This window comes from Podarcis filfolensis (genome assembly GCF_964270895.1).
Source record: "Podarcis filfolensis genome assembly, chromosome: Z".
Lineage (NCBI taxonomy): Eukaryota > Metazoa > Chordata > Lepidosauria > Squamata > Lacertidae > Podarcis > Podarcis filfolensis.
Genome location: NC_139617.1, coordinates 47,388,122 through 47,411,069, shown reverse-complemented (window position 1 = coordinate 47,411,069; position 22,948 = coordinate 47,388,122). Strand labels below are relative to the sequence as shown.

The 22,948-nt window shown below is 44.8% G+C and overlaps 1 protein-coding gene across 3 annotated transcripts in view; it reads left to right on the top strand.

The window, feature by feature from the left end:
• Positions 1 to 22,948, top strand: part of ABCA2 (ATP binding cassette subfamily A member 2) — a 103,294-nt gene that overhangs the window by 18,191 nt on the left and 62,155 nt on the right. For all 3 annotated transcript variants that reach the window (XM_083597103.1, XM_083597105.1, XM_083597104.1), the window contains 6 exons: positions 10,115 to 10,208; positions 15,604 to 15,715; positions 16,969 to 17,135; positions 18,577 to 18,704; positions 20,399 to 20,497; positions 21,210 to 21,395. In XM_083597103.1, coding sequence (XP_083453229.1) covers positions 10,115 to 10,208; positions 15,604 to 15,715; positions 16,969 to 17,135; positions 18,577 to 18,704; positions 20,399 to 20,497; positions 21,210 to 21,395 — 786 coding nt within the window. The remainder of the gene's footprint in view (positions 1 to 10,114; positions 10,209 to 15,603; positions 15,716 to 16,968; positions 17,136 to 18,576; positions 18,705 to 20,398; positions 20,498 to 21,209; positions 21,396 to 22,948) is intronic.

Genomic DNA, 22,948 nt, shown 5'->3' with positions numbered 1-22,948 from the left:
CTTCATGGCTGAGTGGGGATTCGAACCCTGGCCTCTCCCAGGCCCTATTCCAACACTCTTAAGAACTGCACCACACTGGGCTACAACTCCCATTAACCGCTGCCATTATGCTCAATGGTTGGGGGTGGTGGGTGTTGCAGGCCACTGAAACTTTCTCTGTCCTTCCAATATCGTTTCCGTGTCCAGATTATGGTTCCTTGTGGGAGTGTTGCTGGGTGCTTTCAAGACATGGGAGCAACATGCCTGTGGCGTATTCTAGTTTATATGAGAAGGTGCAAGTTTCGGCTGAAGCTTCTATTTATTTTTATTCCATAAAATTTATATACGAATTGATTATAACACACACAAACACCGACTGCTGCCAAAGAAAACGCAGAGTGGTTTATGGAAAGAATTTTCATGAGAAAGAAAATGAGAAACCCTGGCTTGTTGCTACCAACACATACCATTCAGTGGGAGGTGCTTTCAGGATTTTCTAGGTACACTGTAGTGGATTGGGCCCTCTCCCCCACCCACAATTTGTTGACAATAACCTGTTCCTTATGCACAAGTTAAAGCTGGAAGTCTTGCCTGGCATCTTAGCATTTACAAGGCTCCTGTGTACAGCAACCACAGACCAACATGGCCAGAAAGCAAATTTAGGTGGTGTGCAGTCCAGCCACCTTGTAAGCCATGCTGTTGTTGCTTTAGAAGTTGAGGGGCGAAGGGACAGAATATCTAGAGCCCCACACAAAAGAATGGGGCACCTCCTGCATTGGCCCTGTCTCCCTGCATCTTGTGACTGTGTCGTGAATTGGCTCCTCTTCCTTATACACCTGCCTGGACCCTTAAAGTCAAAGAAGGTAGGAGGTGGGGGAGGGCGTTTTCAGTAGTGGCCCATGGTTACAGGGTGGCCTCCCCAGAGAAACTTGCTTGGTGTTCACATTGTTGTCTTTTGGGTGCCTGGTGAAGATCTTTGTATCCCACCAGACATTTTACTGAGGGTTTTTAAAAATTATTTGCACTGTTCTTGTTTTCTGTTTTAAGATTTCACAGGGGACCTTTTGTTAATGAGTAATGAATAACAGTGGGTAGGAAGAAAAACCTCTTCGGTCAGTGAATGAGGCTGTCCTTACGTGACTAATCACAGATGCAGCCACTGTATTATAAAGGATGGTGTTTGCAGTTCTGGTGACTAGGGGTAACCTTTTCCCAGTTATTCTGTGCTCTCTGTCTGTAAAATATTGGTCTGCCTCACAGGCTTGTAGATAGGTCGTTATCATTATTAGTCTTGGTAAAACCTTCTTTCTTGCTTTTTCAAAAGCTAGAGCAGAAATACTAGTGACATCTCTGAAATCTCAAAGCAAAACAAGTTTACCCCACCCTGAACTTGACACTGCCTGGCAGAAGCTGGCAAAGAAAATGGGTGTTAATGTTTCATGGCACAGAGTGGCAATTGTCAGAGAACTCTCCCCTCCAACAACAAGTAAACAAGGGGAGGGGCAATCTCCAAGAACAATGGTTGACACCCAAGCTGGGCTGGTTGCAGAGAGGAGCAGATTCTGCTTCCCTGGAGGAGACTTTGGAAGGAGTTTGCCTTTTAGGATGAAGGCCAGTTTAACAATTATGCCAACCAATCTGCATGACTTCTGAGTACAGTTTGCTCCAAAACTAACATAATGAACACCAATAGGTACAAATGTAAGGTTCGATATTTAGGCAGGAATAACCGGCTGCACAAATATAAGATGAGGGACACCTAGCTTGACGCCAGTGTGTGTGAAAAGGATCTAGGGGTCTTCATAGATCACAGTCTTGACCTGAGTCAACAGTGTGATGCAGCAGCAGAAAAAGCTGGTGCTATTCTAGGCTGCATCAACAGAAGTCTAGTGTCCAAATCAAGGGAAGGAATAGTATCACTCTCTTCTCCCTTGTTCAGACCACACCTGGAGTCTTGTGTCCAGTTCTGGGTACTGTAATTTAAGAAGGATGTTGACAAGGTGGAAGGCGTGCAGAGGAGGGCGACCAAGATGATCAAGGGTCTGGAGACAAAGTCTTAAGAGGCATATAAGATGGGGGAACACCTGGCTTGTCAGTTGTACACGAGAAAAGGATCTAGGGGTCTTGGTGGACCACAAGCTTAACATGAATCAACAGTGTGATGCAGTAGCAAAAAAACCCATGCTGTTCTAGACTGCATCAACAAAAGTATAGTGTCCATATCAAAGAAAGTAATACTACCCCTCTATTCTGGTCAGACCACACCTGGAGTCATGTGTCCAGTTCTGGGCACCACAGTTTAAAATGATACTGACAAGCTGGAAGATGTGCAGAGGAGGGAGGCCAGGATAATCAAGGGTCTGGAAACCAAGCCTTATGAGGAATGGTTGAGGGAGTTGGATTATGTTTAGCCTGGAGAAAAGAGGACTGAGTGGGGTTATGATCGCCATCTTCAAAACTAAAGGGCAATCCCATGAAAGATGGAACAAGTTTGTTTTCTGTTGCTCTGCGGGGTAGGACCCAAACCAATGGATTCAAATGAAAAGAAAGGAGATTTCAGCTAAACATTAGGAAGAACTCTCTGATGGTAAGAGCTATTCAGCAGTGGAAGAGACTATCTTGGAAGACTTTCCTTAATTGGAGGTTTTTAAGTAGATGTTGGATGGGCAGCTCTCGTGGATTCTTTAGATGCAATTCCTGCATTGCAGGGGGTTGGGCTAGAATACTTTTGGTATCCCTTCCAGCTTTACAATTCTATAATCATATTCTATAATTATTCTATAAATATATTCTCCATGCACACATCTACTTTGTAATCTCCTGGATGCACAAAACATTTCCTCAGAGATGAATCAGGAAGAGATGGCTTTCTTGCGGCATTCTGCCCTTGCCTGTGCCCCTGCCCTTGCCCTCTGGCTGAACCTCGCAATGATTGCATTGGCGTGGAGGGCAGCATATAAGATAATGCATCCCTTCCAGGCAGGAGAGGGAAATCTCCACCTGTGCGTTGCATCTGCACATGGGAGTATGAGGTCAGGGCAAGGAACAAAGTCACACGCAAAGATTCCACTAGCTGCTAATCTGGCAGATGTTTCAGAACAAGCATGCAAGGGTTTCTGGTAATTTATCTTCCTGCCTCTGGCAAAGTCCTCTCAGATAAGAGATCACAGCACTTCTGTTGTCTTCCAGGACGGATAATTCCTTTCCTCCCTCACAAGTACTGACTCAGAGGATGGGCAATGTGGTTTCCTGTGCCAGCTGTGTCATCAGTGGGAGGCTATATTGTTGGACACCTGCCTTTCTTTACTGTCCATCTTAACAAGTGCCCCTTCAACTGCCTCATGAGACTTGGCTAGATAAGAAAATAGGAAGCGAATTCGCCCTCTGTGTGCTATTGGTTTACACATTCCTGGAGTTTAGATGGCAAATTATTGCAGCACATTTTACATAGGGCTTCCTTTGAAGATGGTTCAGAAAGTTCAGCTAGTGCAGGATTTGGCAGCCAGGTTGCTCACCAGGGCAAGACGGGTTGAACATATGACACAGATCCTGGACTGGATCTGCGCTGGCTGCCAATTAGTTTCCAGGCCCAATTTGAAGGTTTTGACCTATGAAGTGTTAAATGGCTCAGGACCACAGTACAGCAAGGACTGCCTCTCTCCATGTAAATCCACCCAGATCCTGCAACCATCCTCTGAGGCCCTTCTTTGTGTGCCCCCTCCCGAAGAGGTCCAGAGGGTGGCAACATGAGAAGGGATGTTTTCAGCACTGGCTCCCCATTTGTGGAATGCTTTCCCTAGGGAGGTTCGGCTGGCGCCTCCATTGTACACCTTTAGGCACCAAGCGAAAACATTTCTCTTTAACCAGGCCTTTGACTGATTAAACAGTCTATGGACTAGGGGTGGGGTGTTATTGTTTTTATTTGTTATTATGTTACATATTTTTGTGCTTTTATATTGTAAACCACCCTGTGAACCTCTGGTGAAAGGTGGTATAATTTATTATTATTATTAATAATAATAATAGCTGTCACCTGTCAGCAGTCATTCCTTCAGCTCTGCTGAAAGACCAGCTCCATCAGACACCTCCTTCTCCCAAACTGTTTTTATACCACCTGTTCATTATAAGTACTACTGTTTAAGAACTGGAGCCTAAGCTTGCTTTTTTCCTCTTCCTTCCCTGCTCCCTTTTCCTTGTGTGTTGTGCTGCTTTAGATTATAAACCCACAGGCAGGGAATGCCTTGTTTTAACTGACTACACTTTAAGCCACTCTGAAAGCTTTTTTGACTGAAGGGGGGGGAGGCGTGTTGGCTGACTCAGTGTCTCTCCTGAGAGTACCTGTAGGTGTATGGGAGGGGATGCAACGTCTTGAAAAGAAAGCTATCTTTCAAAGTTAATCCAACAACCAAGCCATGTCTCTTCACCCCACACACATACATATTTCCGGAAGGCATCTTAAAATCACCACCTGCTGGGGAAGTGGAGCAGGATTGGGAGGGGTGGCAGAGAACTTTCTGTATTAATTACAGCAAATAATTCTGTGGCACTCTTAGAGACGAAAGTTTATGCTATGATGAAATCTCTAAAGACCGCTTCCCAGCTGCAGCTGCTTTGCAGGTTGGATTCAAACTCACACCGGCAAAATCAGAGTGCCCAGCTGAAGTGCATCAAGCACTCTTTAAACTAAATCCATTATTTTTTAATTTGCACTTGTAACAGGAAGAAACCCTTATATAATAATTGTGATAAAAATAATGACTGACAAAAAGCCATTACCAGCTGACGTTAACCAGAAAATGTTCCATCAGTTACGTGAGAGCAATAGAACTTTTGAGTCGGAAGGTACTCAAAAAGATCGTCTAGCCCAATGCAATGCAATGTAGGAATTGCAGCTAAATAATCCCTGATAAATAGTGGTCCAATTTCTGTTTAGAAAGTTCTAGCCAAGGAGAGTGCATGACCTTCCAATGTGGTGTGTTCCACTGCCGAACAGCTCTTACGTTAAAAAGCTCTTCCTAGTCTCAATTTTCTTTTCTTTTGTGTGTGTGTGCAGGAAATTGGGTTTGGGAGGGTGCAATTTAGAGGCTCCATTTTTCAAATGAATAGAGAGCAGTAGATGTAGAAAACACACAATGAAAACAAATTTTTGTCGTTCAGTGTGGGAAGAGAGTTTTGTACAGTATATCTGAATTTGATGTGTAAGAAAAGAAACCCCTCCAAATGGCTTAGAAATGTTCCGAGTCTTCCTTACCCTTAGAAATGCATGATTTGTGAGTTGCTTTCACTGCAGTAAATCAGAGTCCACATATTCTTGCACTGCACCGAGACCTTTTAAAGTCCTGCAGTGCTTTCCAATTACGGAGTGAAGAGGTTCTCTCATTATAGCCAACACCCACGTAAGAAGTTCCTTAGGAACATTGCTGTTTGATCATCCCACAAGTTGAGAAGGGCAAGTTGTGGGAGGCTTGAACGGGGCATGTAAAAGTTCATGATACCTCTTCAGAAACAGCAGCCCCAAATTTGCATGCCAGAGGACATTCTTTCCGTAAGTGGAAACGTGTCCTCTGCAGGGAATCCTTTTGTCCAAAGCAGCACCCCTTGCATTTAGAAATCAGAATTCTGAATCTCAGTAGGCCTTAATAGGAAAGTGTTCTGGATTGCAGTGCAGAGATGGAGAACACCCAAATTTATCAGGTTGACAGTCCTATGCCAGGCTGTGGGTGATTGTTGTGAACCCCTGTTCCCCGGGCATATATAGTTGCTTTTTAAATGGAAAAAAAAATGATACGCTGGTACTCCTTACTTGGTGAGTACTGTCACAATCTGGATATATGGTGGTGGTTCTTTGACGCTGTGCCTTGGCAGCACAAAGTGATTTGGATAAATGTGCTGAGTCATCACGGCAGTGCTCTTTAATGTGTCAGGATATTCTCCTCCTCCGCCTTCTGCAAAACATGCTCTGAATTATTTGGCCTGTGCCACACACAACACCTCGTTTACTTATTTATTTAAAAAACGCATTCTTCCCCCCTCCGTTGCGACACTAGCTTCTCTGTTGTGGCTGGGCAGGGCCACAAAACTGACCCACTTAACCAGTAGCTGTCATCATCCATTTAAAAACCACCCAAGATTAAAAGGCAACACAAAAGCCACATAGCCAGTGCCAAAGTGTGGGTCTTTTTTTTTTTTTTTGTTTTTTGCTGTGTTTCTTCTTGTCCAGTACTGTACACAGCTGGAGATAGCCCTGAAGTCACGGGCATCCAAGAAAGCAAAATGCTGGAAGATTCGGGACAGATAAATCAGTGCAGAGTTGAACTGTCAAACTGGTTTCTTCAGGAGGCAGCGATGGCCACCAACTTGGGTGGCTTTAAAAGAGGATTGAACAGATTCTTGGGTGAGGATAATAATAATAAATTTATTTATTTATACCCCACCCTCCCCGGTCAGAGCCGGGCTCAGACCAGCTAACACCAGTAAAATTACAATAAAAACATAATGGAGGGGGGGAAGGGGGAGGAACCAATTTAAAATATGGGTTAAAATACAATTTAAAATGCAGCCTCATTTTAATAGTAGCCCATAAATCAAAACCATAAGGGGAGGGAAACATAAGGGTCAGACTGAGTCCAAATCAAAGGCCAGGCAAAACAGCTCTGTCTTGCAGGCCCTGCAGAAAGATGTCAAGTCCCACAGGGCCCTGGTCTCTTGTGGCAGAGTGTTCCACCAAGTCAGGGCCAGTACTGAAAAGACCCTGGCCCTGGTTGAGACCAATCTAACCACCTTGCGACTTGGGACCTCCAAAGTGTTGTTATTTGTGGACTTTAAAGGTCCTCCACGGGGCAGACCAGGAGAGGCGGTCCTGTAGGTTTGAGGGTCCTAGGCCGCATAGGGCTTTAAAGGTCAAAACCAGCACCTTAAACCTGATCCTGTACTCCACCGGGAGCCAGTGCAGCTGGTAAAGCACTGGATGAATGTGATCCCGCAGCAAGGACCCCATAAGGAGCCTTGCCGTGGCATTCTGCACCCGCTGGTAGGGTTGTTGATGGCTCCTAACCATGATGGCTCTGTTCTGCCACAATGGCTGGCGGCAGCAATGCTTCTGAATGCTAGTTGCTTGAAGCCACAGGAGGGGAGAAGAGGGCTAATGTGCTCAAGCCTAGCCTGCAGGCTTCATATAAGGGCATCTGGTTCACCACAGTAGGGATGCTGGACTAGGTGGGAGATGGCGTGGTGACATACTGTGCACTCTTGCCATTGCATGTTCTTGGTGGGATGCAAATAGGGGTGGTTCATTGCTGGCGGAGTTTAGGAGTGGTTGCGGCAATGCACTTGCCAAGCATTTTAATTTCAATAAGTAAAAGAAAGGAAAGAAAAAAAGTTGACAAAGTTTTCATTTTAGCTAAAAATGAAAGCTTTCTATCTTATTGGTTACCTTTGAATGTGTTGATCTTGCTTTGGGGCTGCGTAAACGATATGTCAGAAGCTTCAGGCTGGGAATTGAGATGGGATCTGTTAATTACAGCACAATTAAAATTAGCACTTAAGCGGGAGCTTCTGATGGTCCCAGCGGCTCAGGACTAGCTGGCGAAGCTTCGGTAGATGGCAAAAGAAGTGAAATCAGAACCACTGAGTTGGAAAAAGAAGAGCCCAGGGTTTGATTGTCCTTGTACTGTGCGTGGACTTAGCTGTATCTGTGGGGGCAAGGGAACCTGGAGAGCTGCCTTACACTGAATCAGAGCATTGGTCAGCCAAGGTCAGTATTGTCTACACTGAGCGGCCGTGGCTCTCCTAGGTTTCAGATGAGGAGGATCTCACAGTCCTACTTGGAGATGCCAGGGATTGAATCAGTGACCTTCTTCATGCAAAGTGGACATTCTACCACTCAGCTATGGCCCTTCTCCATAGGAGGGGCTTTCTTGCTATAGCAGCCACCATAAAGTTAAGGGAAAAGGGTAAAGATAGCAGATGGGTTCACCAAAGGTCTGTCTAGCCCGATGTCCCATTTCCCATAGTGGTCAGCCAGTTGAGTTGGAGAAGACAGAAACTGGGCAGGGGAAGCAACAGCCCTTTTCACCAGCATCCGCTATTAGGGGATAGACTGCTCCTGAAAAGGAAGGCTCCATGCAGCTGTCAAGCCTAATACTCACAGATAGATCCTTCCTCCCTCCCTCTATGAATTTGTTTAATTTCTGTGAGCCAAAGGCCTTCACCATAACTTATGTCACTGAGTTTTGCAAGTTAACAGTTTGCATTGTGTGTAGCAATTCAGTGGTTTACTTAAAAAAACAAAAACATTTTTATTGGTTTTTAAACAAATACAAACCACTTGTATTAAACACTTATCCAGCAGTACATCTAATGATGCTTGTTCTATCCATTTTTTTCAAAAAAATTATTCATTTTATAACACAAATAAAAAACAAACAGAAAAGACAAACCATACACACAAATTATTATCATAATCTTATTTTTCTAAACATTGTTAAGTGGGCTTCCCCAAGTCCCACCTATCTGATTTTCATTGTACTTCATCTTTAGCAGTTTACATATATCATAATTTCTAACCATCCTTTTTTTAATCACACTTAAAATAACTTCACATTTTATCACTTACAAATAATACCATATCTTCTACTTCTAACCCTACAGCCTATATCCACTTCCTAAGCTATTCTAAGCTTGTTCTATCCATTGACTTTGACATACACATTCAATATTAAAAGATATTACTTAACCACTCCACTGGAGGAGGGGAGTGGTCCAGATCCCCTCCCATTTGTGATCTTCAATTGGGTGGCCTAATTCTGTTTCCCGTACAATTCAAAGGCCATGAGCACCTGCCGCTTCATGATCAATTAGATTGCTCTATATTAGGAAAGTGACTTGCTTCATAAGGATTCAAACAAAGCAAGTGTTCTAGACCACCTCTAAACGCTGTGCAAGAGAATGAGCCTGAGCTACCTGAACCCAGGTAGTATGAGTGCCTTTTAATTTACCTTGTAGTTCCTCTTTGGAAATTGCTTTCCCTTTGGGAAGTGGGTCACAGATGGTGTGAACGCCTATGTCTTCCAAATTCTAGAACTGCTGATATTTGTCTGTGTGTCTGAAAGCTGGATGATTCAGGAACAAGAACAGTGGTAAAGGGTCAGGGACCAGTGTTTCTCCATGTTTTCCATGCCATAACCATTGATCTTGTAAACAGATTGTCTGCTTTCCTTACCTCATTCAAGGACAAATGTGAGAGTGGGTGGCCTCTTATTGAAAGTGTGGAAGGGACCATTTTGAGTTGGGCCCAATAGTCCTCTGTTCTTCTCCTGAGGGATGGGATCAAGTATATTTGATTTGAAAAGCAGCATAATATAACATTAAGTTAGGCATTCCCATCCCTCCTTTTGCTTTGTCTATAGAGAGTTTTGTTGCTTATCCTAGAATGCAATGGTTTACTTGAGATATTGTTGTTGTTTAGTCGTTTAGTTGTTTCCGACTCTTTGTGACCCCCTGGACCAGAGCTCGCCAGGCACTCCTGTCTTCCACTGCCTCCCGCAGTTTGGTCAAACTCATGCTGCTAGCTTCGAGAACACTGTCCCACCATCTCGTCCTCTGTCGTCCCCTTCTCCTTGCGCCCTCCATCTTTCCCAACATCAGGGTCTTTTCCAGGGAGTCTTCTCTTCTCATGAGGTGGCCAAAGTCTTGGAGCCTCAGCTTCAGGATCTGTCCTTCCAGTGAGCACTCAGGGCTGATTTCCTTCAGAATGGATAGATTTGATCTTCTTGCAGTCCATGGGACTTGAGATATAGGTATCTGCTATTTCTGGGGTTTTTTAACTGTTTTCGGTTACTGCATCTTATGTGTAAATCCCCTCTAGAATGAATAAATTAATTATTAATAGTAATTAAAAATAATTAATGAATAATGCTTTCCTTTGTCTTCTTCCAGGCAGTTTCATTGAACGAAAGTTATAATACTATATATAGGGTGGGGGGGGAGAAAAACCTGACTCTCTTTGGCTGTGTCTCTCTTTTGTACAGACTTGCGCTGGTGGGGGTTGGGGGGAAGGCCCTGGCAAAGTTTCGGGTGCTGCTGCTCCTGCTTCTGGGTCTCTCTGACTTATTTCTCCTCCTCCTCCTTTCCCCAGTGGGTGCTGGCTTTCGAGATCTTCATCCCTTTGGTCCTCTTCTTCATTCTGCTGGGGCTACGACAGAAGAAACCCACCATCCCTGTGAAAGAAGGTAAGCAGCCCTCTGGTGTTGGGGTCAGCAGACTTTTTCAGCAGGGGACCGGTCCACTGTCCCTCAGACCTTGTGGGGACTATATTTTGAAGAAAAAAAATGAATGAATTCCTGTGCCCCACAAATAACCTAGAGATGTATTTTAAATAAAAGCACACATTCTACTCATGTAAAAACACCAGGCAGGCCCCACAAATAACCCAGAGATGCATTTTAAATAAAAGCACACATTCTGCTCATGTAAAAACACCAGGCAGGCCCCACAAATAACCCAGAGATGCATTTTAAATAAAAGCACACATTCTACTCATGTAAAAACACCAGGCAGGCCCCACAGATAACCCAGAGATGCATTTTAAATAAAAGCACACATTCTGCTCATGTAAAAACATGCTGATTCCCGGACCATCCATGGGCAAGATTGAGAAGGCGATTGGGCCGTATCTGGCCCCCGGGCCTTAGTTTGCCTACCCATGCTCTGTGGACCTGGAAAGAGACCCACACATGCCAACCTTGTAAGATTAACCACCCCCATGTGGAGCCCATCACCCTCAATGAATTTGGAGTGAAATTTGAGGCCTTTCCATTTTCTCAGATCCAGCTAATCCCTTAATCCACAGGTGCAGTTTGCCTTGAATGTAGCGATGGATAAATCAGCAGGATAAACCTTTCTCACCTGCTTGCTGGAGGGAGATGTGCACTTCATGGCTCCTTTGTGCATATGCAGTGGAGCTGTGCCAAAGTTGCCTGGTTATGAGAGCGAGATATTTGTAGGAAGTAACAGAAAATACTGGGCTGTAAAAACAACCACCACCTGAAATAGCATTGTTAGCAGTTTCTGGAAGCCCAAACCTTTGTGCTCGGGTCCTGCTTGTGGGTTTCCCATAATGGGCATCTGGCTGGCCACTGCGAGAACAGGGTGCTGGACTAGATGGGGCATAAACCTGATCCAGAAGAGCTCTTGTTATATGTTCTTTCTTTAGGTATATTCAGTAGAAACAGCCAAAGGTTTATGATGAGAAATGTTTAGTGGGTTACATATTCACGGCAGCAAGATTACAGATGGTTGGAAATTAGTGGGGGGGACGGACACCAAAGGCTTAAAATGTACGAATAAAATGCTACTATGTAATTTGGGAGAGAGCACTTTATGTGAAACTGACTCAAAAACTTCATGCGGCTGTAGGGCAGAAAAGCTTTTGTGGCTGACTTGTGGCTGCTTATCCAGCACGCAAACAAAGACTCTGCAGGACAAACTACACCTGCTGCATTGCCTAATATATGGTTGTGGTCATGTCTTCCTTTATATTGACATCAACAATGTTCAGGTTCCCTCCATGTGAAGTTTATTATTATTATTATTATTATTTAGATCTGAAATATGCCTTCAGATTGGACAAGAGGGTGGGCTGTTTGGTCATTTTTCTTTTTCAATATGTAACACAAAGCGGCGTGGGTTTTCTTGCAACCATAAAACTCAATAAATGTATTTAAAAAGAAACTCCAGGGGTAAACACTTTTTCACAGTGCTACCTCTGTGAAATGTTTCACACCTGTTCAGTGTTTGCCTGCAAAAGCCCAAGTTTGCCCAAGGAGGGGAGAGGAGGTGTCAGTAGCAGCCTGAAGACAGGGGAGCTTGCAGGTTCCTGAATTTTGGTTGGAGAGGCGTTCTCAATCTCTCTTCTTGAATGCTAAAACTGATGAGGCACCTCTCTTGATGCATCTGCACAAGTTAACGGCCCTGGGCCTAGATACTGAATAGAGAAGAGTGGGCAGCAACTCACACAGAGGCATAATGATCAGCCTTCTCCAAGAGCGGCTTGTCGAGCTGGTGGAACGTCTCATCATTCCACAGAGGGAACAGAAACACCCACTCTACTTGAAGTGGACTGGAAACTGAGAGCACAGAGAAGGCATGAGAAGAGCCCTGCAGCTTGATCAGGCCCAAGGCCCTCCCCTACTGTGGTGCAGGAAATTATAAAGCTATGCAAGGCAAGGAGAGAGTGGATACATAAAAGTTTTTCTCCCTCTCTCACAACTTCATTGTTAACATCCAGTGAAGCTGAATGTTGGAAGATTCAGAACACTTTTTTTAAAAAAAAATAAAGGACTTATTGGTATAGTGCATAGTTAAACTATGGAACTCACTCCCTCAGGAGGCTGTGATGGCCACCAGCTTGGATGACTTTAAATAAGGATTGAACAAATCCATAGGAATGTTTGGTTCTTGCCGCCTGGTATGCTTGCAGAGCACTGGAGCAGTTGCCACACCCTCAGGATGTCTGTTGCTTTGAGAGACCAGAGCCAAACCAAATCATGGAAGGTCATAACTTGGCAGTAGAGGCCCAGCTGTGTAGGCCCTCCACTTAAAAAGAACCTCGTATAGCAGGTGATCAGGAGGAGCTTGGAGCTTTTGCCAGCTGAAACTGATCAGATGCTGGACCAGAAGAGCTCAGAGGTCTGACTTCCCAGAAAGAGTCGCACATCAGTAGAAATCTTTTCATGTCTCAAGATCAGCATGGTGGCAACCACAGCTGTAACGGTTGTCCTTACATGGAGTAAGGAGCCCCTTTGAGTTTAACTAACCGCTTTGCAACAAATCTTTTTGGCACTACCTTCCATGCTTCAGTTGCTTGGAGAGGTGCTTTGCCAGAAAGCTACACATGCAGATGCTCTGAGGTCAAGCAGGAGGGCTAGCTAATATCTCATAAGGTAGAACTAGGGTTAAATATGACCGTAACAGATTGGAGGACTGGTGTGAAAGGGGTCTTAGTAGACCATGAGCTTAACATGAATCAACATTGTCATGCAGCAGCAAAAAAGGAATACTATCCTAACTATCTTAAGCTGCATCAACAGAAATCTTGTGTCCCAATCAAGTAATAGTATCATTCTCTTCTGCCTTGGTCAGACGACACTTGTAGTACTGTGCCATTCTGTTTTTCTAGAAAAAGAGGAGCTGGAACTCACAATGAACACCTCCCGTGTTCTCTTATAATGGCAATGCCCCCCACCTGAGAGGTACTGGAACTGAGTTCCAGCGAGTTCCGGCTGAAAAATATCCCTGGTACTGTGTCTCATTGTGGGCACCACAGTTTAAGAAGGATATTAACAAGCTGGAATGTCTGCAGAGGAGGGCGACCAAGATGACCAAGGGTTTGGAAACCAAGCCTTAGGAGGAACAGTTGAGGGAGGTGGGTACGTTTAGCCTGGAAAAGAGGAGACTGAGAAGAGATACGATAGCCATCTTCAGATGTTTGAAAGGCTGTCACATCACATGGAAGATGGAGCAACTTTGTTTTCTGCTGCCCCAGAGAGTAGGACCTGAACAAATCGATTCAAGTTACAAGAAAGGAGATTCCGACTAAACTTTAAGAATAATTTTCTTAGAGTTAAGAAAGTTTGTTAGAGAGTGGGATGGACTCTCTCGGAAGGTGGTGGACCCTCCTTCCTTGGAGGTTTGTAAGCAGAGGTTAGAGGCCGTCTGTTAGGGATTATTTAGCCATTGCTTGCAGTGCAGGGGGTTGGAATAGATGACCCTGGGGTACATTCAAGCTCTGCAATCTATGTTTCTAAGCAGCCATTGTCACCTTTCAGTTGTATCTCCATAAAGCCATTATTGTGATGTTTATGTTTTAGGATGTTTTACTTTATCTCATACATTTTTTTCTCTCCTCCCCACCCTCATTTTTTCTTTCTCCCCATCTTTGAAATATGCTTTGTGTCTCCTCTAGTCTGTAAGTTGAGTTTCCCTTTTCTTTTTCTCTCCTCCCCCTCCTTTTGCTTTGCCCAAATTATTCTGGGGAAATGTGGCCATATTGACTCAACCCAGCTTTCACCAACCTGGTGTTCTCCAGATGTTTTGGACTAGAACTCCTATCTGCCTCTCCAAGCACACCCATGCTTCTTCCAGCATCAGCATCATCTAGCTGTGCTGCCTGAGGCTGATGGAAATTGTACTTCAAAACATCTGGATGGCACCAGATTGGCATAAGCTCATCTAACCCTTTGGACTTCTGCAACTAATATATAACTCAATTTAACCCTCATTTTTCTCACCCTTCCACTTCCTTCTTAACTTGTTGGGATGCTATTGAAATCATCGTGCTGTAAATTGTGCACCTAAGCGGAGCAAAGATCTCTGCAGATTTTAATCTGCAGCTAAGCCAGATTCAGTCATCTGTTTGCAACAGTTTGATACCAAAGAGCCTTAAAAGTCTGAGTTGATGGGATACCATCAACAATGGTATCCCACTGTTCACAATATGGTTTGCTCACCATACTCTAGATCCACCAGCCTTTTAGTTCCATTTGTGGCTTAGCTTTCCTTCCTCACTTTGCATTCCCCATCCTCGTTTTGTCTCCTGACTAGCTGCAGTTTGGGGAACTAAATACATATACAGATCTACAAGTGATGGGCCAAAGGCTATACAGAAGGCATAGGGTGGTTTGTGGTGTGCTTATTCGTCTCTTGCTACTCACCAACCTTCTTTCTCTTTCCTTCTAACCTAACTTCACCCTAGGATGTTTTTAACTGGCCAGCCAGAGAGTAATGCTCCTTTGAAAGGGATGGAAGGTCATTGGTTGCCTCACTCTCCACGGAAGCAAACAGGATTTTAATTCATTAGGCTTCAGGGATCTTTTTCTTCTTTGACTTTAAACCTAGAGAGTAGCAAGTAAACTTAGTGTTGAGCTCCTAAACACGCTCAGTCAGAAGTAGATGCAGACTGGAGCTACCAAACTTGACACCGTCACTGGTGTCTGGTGAGTGGATCTGTGCACATCGGCACAATGGCATCCCTTAATCCTCCTTTTCTTCCTTTGCGTCATGCTTGCTGGCGTCATTTGGCAGTTTCAGGATTGTGTGCTATTAGTTGAATTGCCCTGTGGATGCCTATAATCCAGCAAGTTTTTAAAATAATCAGTTTTGACATCAATTTCAAACATTATGGGGCTGCAAATACTCTTCCATTATGACTCAGAAATAAAGAGGTTTCGGAGAAATGCTAACCTTTGAAATTTGGAGAGCAATGGGCTTAGCATCTGAATAAGCACTGAATTCTGAAATGCAAGGGAGAATTTTGTCTTGATTCTATGCCCCACTTTGTAATGAGTGTGCACCGTCACGCCACATCGGTTTTGTATGTGGGTGTGGGTGCAAATAGCCATTCAGTATCGGCTTCTATCTGTTGACTTTATATCATGAGCAAAGTGGAGAGGATGACTTCTGACCCTTCAACCCTCTGAGCTGCACTCTCTGAATACTGTTTAACTTAACTGAAGAACTTAACTAGCTGGTACTGATCCAGCACGTGTGCTACTCTCTGAACTACTTGTGGGTCTCCCTGCCCTATAAATTCCCGCCTCCCCTCCTCTTTCTTCTCCCCTTCTCTAGCATACTACACAGCAGCCCCTCTCACCTCTGCTGGGATCTTGCCAGTGATGCAATCCCTGTGTCCCGATGGACAGCGAGATGAATTTGGCTTCTTGCAATATTCCAACTCCACGTGAGTCCACCTCTTTGTTTCCTAACCTACGCGGGAATCGTCTTCCATCTGAAGGGGGCACCATGTTGGCAAAGACTGCATTATACAGTGGCCTGCTCAAATAAGAGAGAAAGGCTTCATATATACAGCAAATGCACCTTCTCTGATGCCAATAGGCAGGGAGTTCCAAAGTTTGGGTGCTGCTGCATTAAAATATTTTATTTCTTACAACTGCAGGACAGTATTGTGTGTCACCTGTAACAGTGTCTGTTCCACTGATTTATACATTTGAATGGGGACATAGCCAATAAGGTTATCCTGCAATGATGGTCTTTTAGGCGGGGCATTTAAAATTCCATGTGCATAATGTAAAGTCTGTGTGCATACACACACACGCGTTTTAGAGGACTATTGACATAAGCAGCTAAGTGTCTGGTAGGTAGCAGCAGAAGGTTTCATGGGCATGGACTTTGTGCTACCAGATGCAGGGCCTGTTTTCCTAAGCTGACACATAAGGGTGCAGAAGGTGGAAAAATCATAAGAGGCCGGATTAAATGATGATAAAAGGCAATGGTGATAAAATGTAAACAGCACAGTCTGTGCTAATTTGATGAAAGGTTAAATGCATGCAAATTAAACACAGTGATTCGCAACAGCAGTTCTTGGAAGTAACATTATTATTGCTAAGCTGATCAGCACCTGTAATCAGCGGCGTAGCCAGCAGCTCGGGCACCTGGAGCGGCACGCATGCCGGGCACCCAGGGGCCGCTCATGGGGGCGATCAGTGAAGGCGATCTGCGGCGATCCCCGCCCAGGGGGGATTTTGTCACCCCCCTCAGAGATGGCACCCGGGGCGCACCACACCCACCGCACCCCCCTTTCTATGTCTATGCCTCTGCCTGTAATGGAGCAGGAAGTCACTGGGTTTTTTTATCCAGTGGTAGCTCTGCTCAGAGTAGACCCACTGAAGTTAATTGCCATCACTAAAAGGCTCATTATTTACAACAAGTCTACCCTGAATGAAATTTAGTCGCACGCAATCCATTGTCTCAGTTCAGGCCTGAACATCCAGAACAAAATTTTATCATTCTTAGTTCCAAGCCAGCTGAATTCCTCTGTTAGAGAAAACTGCAGTGTCGCAAAGAGTTGCAGCCCAGCTGATTTGCTCCAGGTGCACCTGTTGGAGGTGTGGTGTTGACACTTCCTCCTTCCCCGCTCAGTGCCCCCTCCTTTGCAGCTGTGATAACGCTTGGTTGGTTGGTCCTTTCTCTTAGAGTAACTCAGTTGCTGGAGAGGCTCAATGAAGTGGTGGAGAAGAGTAACCTGTTTGATCCAGATCATGCTGGCCTGGAGGAGGAGCTGGAGTCCTTACGGCGCCACCTGGAGTCTCTCAGCAGCAGTGAACCCAACACCATGGAGACTCATTTCAGCAACCGGGCAGGTGAGGTCTGAGGCTGGACCTTGCAGGGAGAATATCTGTAGCTCAGTGGCAAAGCACATGACTAGATTACTGTAACATGTTATTCGATTTTGGGAACTTCTGCTAGTGCAGAATTTGGCACCCAGGTTGCTCACCGGGGCATGACACTTGAGCTAATTGCACCAGTCCTGGTCCGATTGCACTGGCTTCCAGTTACTTTCCAGGCCCAACTCAAAGTGCTGGTTTTGACCTGTAAAGCCTTAAATAGCTCGGGACCACAATACCTGGGGGGAAAATAGTAAAGACCTGGTGAAGAGAGCACAGCAGAGGTTATATTTTCTGAGAATCCTCCGGAAAAATAATCTCTCAAAGGACCTGTTGATGGCATTTTACCATTGTACTGTTGAGAGTATTAACTTATGGTCTGTGTGTGTGGTTTGGGAGCTGCACGGTCAGGGGAAAAACAATGCTGTCCAGGGTTGTAAAGACTGCGGAGAGAATAATTGGGTGCCCTCTTCCCACCTTGGATCAAATCTACGCTTCCAGGTGCCATAAGAAAGCTGCAGAGATAGCGCAGGATAGTGCACACCCTGAAAATGATCTCTTTCAGCTTCTGCCTTCTGGAAGAAGGTACAGGGTTATAAAGACTAGGACTAGCCGCCTGAGAAACAGTTTCTATCCAAATGCGATTTTGGTTTTAAACGCAGTGTAAGGTAGTCTCTATGGGAGTACAGTCATACCTCGGGATAAATATGCTTCAGGATAAGTATTTTCGGGTTGCGCTCCGCGGAGAGCCAGAAGTAATGGAGCGCGTTACTTCCGGGTTTCGCCGCATACGCAAACGGTCAAAATGACGTCACGTGCATGCGTTGAAGTGGCAAAACGGGACCCGCACATGCGCAGATGCATCTTACGTTCCATTCAGGATGCGAACAGGGCTCTGGAACGGATCCCATTCGCATCCTGAGGTACCACTGTATATTGTATTTAATTATGGGGTATCAGAGTTTTTAGGGGGTTAACCAGGCTGGGATAGCTGGATTAGCAGGCTTATTGGTTTTTGAATGTCTGATGTCTGATTTTTTTTGGCTGGTTAACATTCTATGGCCTTTTAAATGTGTTGTGGAAACGGGGATTATTGGTTTGTGTTTGTTCTTATTTTTATTGTGTATTTTGTGTTTTTTTATATTGTAATTTTTTGTGGTCAACTGCCCTGAGATCTAAGGATGAAGGGCGGAATACTAATATAATAATATATAATAAAATAACAACCCAAAAAATCTGCAGGTTCAGTCCCCACCATCTCCCATTAAAAGGGTCAAGTAGCGGATTAGAGGGAGGTGCTTGGGGTGGAACCCCACGATGCCCTGCATACAAAGCTGGTGCCCGACAGCTGAGTGGCAACCCACTGGTGACAATCCCTGCCTTCATCGTTTTTTCTTTTCCTCCCCAAACCCTGCAGCCCCTGGCTTCACGCTGGACTCGACTGCCAAGGACAAGCTGGAGTTCCAGCGGTTCCTCATGCAGAACCTTTCTCTATCCAACGAGACTGCTGAGCTGTTAGCAGGGTCCAAAATTAACCTCAAAGAGGTATGTGATTATTATTTGGCAGTGGGTGGGGAGGAGGTACCTGGGGGGAAGTTGCAGTTCCTGAAACCAGAGCTTGACACACAGTGTTTAGCCGCATGTTAGGGTTAGTCAGACAGAGCTGCACCTTAAATTATTGGTTGTTGTAATTATCCAATGTGTTCATGTCCCACATTTCTCCCAAGTTGGGATTCAAGGCAGCTGGAGAACATTTTTAAAAAGGTAATAAAAACAAAATGATTAAAAGCGATAGTTAAAATGCATTAAACACATACATTAAAACATTTGGGTGGGTATATTTCTTCTTTTCTTGTACTCTTTTTTCCCCTGATCCCTTGATTTGAAGTTTTGTTATCCCACCCTTGTTTGTTTTGGTTGTTTTGCTATTGTTCCATTGGTTTGATTTTGTTTTACTTTTATGTACATTATACACAATGATGTAAAAACTTAATACATTAAAAAAAGGAAATTTTGTTTAAAAACAAAACAAAGCAAACATTAAAACACATTTGGAAGCAGAATTGAAATAGAATTTGGCCTGACAGCAGCCCAGTGGTCAGCATGGTCTGCACCTTAATTTTCAAACACCTGTCTGAATAAGAAGATATTATACTGCCAGACTGAGCTTTAGATAATTTTTGGCTCTAAATTTGATATATTTATGGCCACCCACTTAGCTTACTTTGCTGCTGCTGCCTACAGTACAGTCCTGCTAGGAATGGCAGACATTATTTTCTCTCTTCCCCCAGGAGTTCCCCCCTCCCCCAGCAGCCTTCCCCAACCAGCTGCAACTCCAGTCAGTGGTCAGGGATGTTTGAAGTCCAGCCACATTTTAAGGAAAGGAGGATGAGGGAGGCTGCCTCAGAGGAAGGGCCTGTGATGATAGAGTGTTGGTTCTGAACACCATCTGAGTGAGAGTGGTTCTTCCTGCCTTCACTCTAGGATGACCAGCAGGTGACAGAAACAACAAGAAAAAGGGCAGTTGCCACAACTGTCTTCCAGGGAAAGAGTAGCATTGGGATAGTTTGGCTAACTTTATCCAATCCTTGCCTGTGAATTTTGGCTCAGCCTTACTTTCTTATTATTACTACGTTTATATCCTACCTTTCCTCCAAGGAGCTCAAGGTGGTGTCTGTGGTTCCCCCCTTTCTATTCTACCCTCACAACAACCCTGTGAGGTAGGTGAGGCCATGCTGTGTCTCTTAGAGTCATGTCTCTGGAGCTGCAAAATTGATTCCATGCTCTCATCTTGGACACAGATTCTCTGCCAGAGGAGCAAGAACAACAGTTGCAAACCCCAGAACACACTGAGTGGAAGGCGCAGTGTACAGAACAATTCCTGCCACCCCCTAGAGAAGAAAGAGACATGTGGTTGGTGACATGTGACTCTCTTCAGCGGGAGATGGAGGCAGCAGTGTATGGAGCAATGATTCATTGTTTCAGTTGTCTCTATACTAATGCACAGTGTATGAGAAACAAACAAGAAGAATTCGAGCTCTTAGTACTGGATGACAAATATGACCTAATAGGCATTACTGAAATCTGGTGGAATGAGACTCATGAATGGAATGTAGAAATTGAGGGATATTACCTATTCAAAAGGAGGAGAGAGGAGGGGAGACTACCCCTGTTGGAATGCCAGCTCTGCCAAGAGTGTAAGGTGCCAGAATGATCAGCTAACTATTTATCCACTCCAGGTTTACCGACTGTTTTTTGGCACCTCTCCGGTCTCCGCAGAGGGTTTCCATGAGCCATGGGACCAATTCAGCACAGCTGAGAAGCTTCTTCACCTGGAGGTGAGATGGTTGCCCTGTGGTCTGGAGTAGACAGGAACAGACCACAGTGGGCTGCCAGTTGATTTTGGATGAGTCACATTCTGACTGCTAGCTACTGGGGTTCTTACATAGAAAGTTTGGCTATCTGGGCCCTTTGGGGCCCCTCTGGGTGCCTGAAGCGTGTAGCCAAGATCCACTCATTGCAGACTAGCTGTGCCTTTAACGCAGTGATGGGGCACTATTTTCAGCCGAAGACCCACATTCCATCACAGACAAGCTTCCAGAGTGGTTGCATGAGAGTGCTGGGTGCGGCCAGAGTCAAGAATGGGCAGGGCCAGAGACAAAAATACGAGCAGAAACAGATGTGGCTCTTAACCATATTCAGTAGCCTGCATTTCAGCCATGCAAAAGTCAGAGCCATCTCTATCCAAGCAAACAAGCTACATGTTCACAATTGAAGGGCCCGTTCCAGCAAGGCAAAAGCTCTCAAGGATGTTGTGGAACAAGGCCGGTGAAAAGTGTGGTCCTGGGGGCAAGATAGGGAGGCTTGAATGGCCTCATTCAGTCCCTGGGATAACCCAGCAGCCTCAGCTTTTGCAACTGGAGTCCATCCGTCTGTCCATCTGTCTGGGACCCTCCCTCCCCAGCCAAGTGAAAAGGAACAAGCAAGGCAGGGAGCTTTTGAGGCTTTATTCTTCCTGATCATCTCCCTCGCCTCTTTTCTCTTTACCAGGAAAGTCTTCTCGGCAGCTGGAGGACCGTGGAAGATGGGCTGGTCCGCCAGGCCTTACGCCATCCTCAGAAGGGCTCCCACAAGCAGGCCTTCCTGCACCTCCTTTCTCACGCCTTGGGCCTTGTTAGCCCTACCACAGAGTCTTCCAGTACCTACAGCCCCCAAACCTTTGTAAAGGACATGGAGGTGAGAGACTGAGGCAGGACTTTGTGTTGGTTGGTGGGAAGTAGCCAGGGGTGGGGGGCTACTGGAACCTCCTGGGCAGGATAACCCAACAACCTACCATGGGCTGGAACTGAGTGGTGGACCCAAGTTGGTGGTTTCTATTTGGGGCATAATCCATATAATTCAGTGTGGTTTCAGCTACATCTTGTAAACTGCTTTTTCTTTTTCATGGGACCTGTTGCAAGGCCTTCCTTCCTTCCTTCCTTCCTTCCTTCCTTCCTTCCTTCCTTGTTTGTTGAGGTGCTTATTTATACCTTGTCCTTTGGCTCCCCAATGTGGAGGTGCTCAAGACAGCTTTATGTGAAAAACTAGTGAAAATGACAGCAAAAGAAATAAAGTTCTGACCCCTGATAACTTGCGACTGGTTTTGATTTATCTTCCTCCGGAACAGAGTGAGACCAGTTTTTGTTTTCAAGCTTCCTGCATTTAGGGAACTTGAAAATCAGTGGTGTTTTAGTTGAATACACAGAAAGGACAAAAGAGATTCCTCTGCAAAAATGTCATCACCGTAGACACACCTTAAAGCAACCTTTTTCAACCCACTGTACTACAGATACTTCAGAGTACAGCTCCCACCTTCACACACAGGCCAGGCCTGATTGGAATTGTAGTCCAAAGCTTATAGAGAACACCAAATTTGGCAAATGCTACTAGACAGCCAAATAATTGCAATAAAAAAATAAAATATTTTTTGCTCTATTTTTGTTATTACTGAATTTTATGGCGGGGGGTTAACTGGATGGTATGCAGCTAAGTTTTACTTATTGAAATTAATGGAACTAAACATAGTCATGCTCATTAATTGCAGTGGGTCCATTCTGAGTAAAACTTCGTAGAATACCACCCGGTCTATGGGCTCTTTGCAATGTAGTCACCCACTGCTTCCGTACACACAAGTTCTGCTTACCCAACGCAATGTGTTCCTTGGAAATGGTTTGTTAGATGAGCGTTCGCTTAAAGAGTTGACAATTTCCTTTTATTCTGATGGGGAAATTTCTAATGCGTTCCCAACCACACAATTTTAGCCCCAAAAGAACGCACCCAGGAAAAAATGCTCTCTGATTTGTCTGATAGTTCCCCCTCCCTCCCCCCATTCCTCAGCCAGCCAGCCAAAAGCAAACAAGGAAGTAAGAAATGCTCTCTCTTTGAATATCTGAATCTGTGGTGTGTATTGTATCGTGAGGTTTGAGTACTAATTCATCGTGTTCGGAGAAGTGAATTTTAACTTGGCAAACGTATATAAAGCAGGATCATTCACATTGTTTTCACTGCATATCTAATTACTTTTTAAACCATGATCTTTTATATGTCATTAGTTCTGCATGTTTCATCTGCATTTCTTTTAATTTTTCTTAACCTGCCTTGAGTCCCAGTTCTGAGAAAAAGCCAGGCTATCAAGAAATAGCAGCAACAACAACAACAACAACAAATAATTTATTAATATCCCTCCTTTCTCCCAAGCTGGGACTCATAGCAGCTGTTCTGTAAGCCTTCCCTGGCTCACCCTTCCCCAG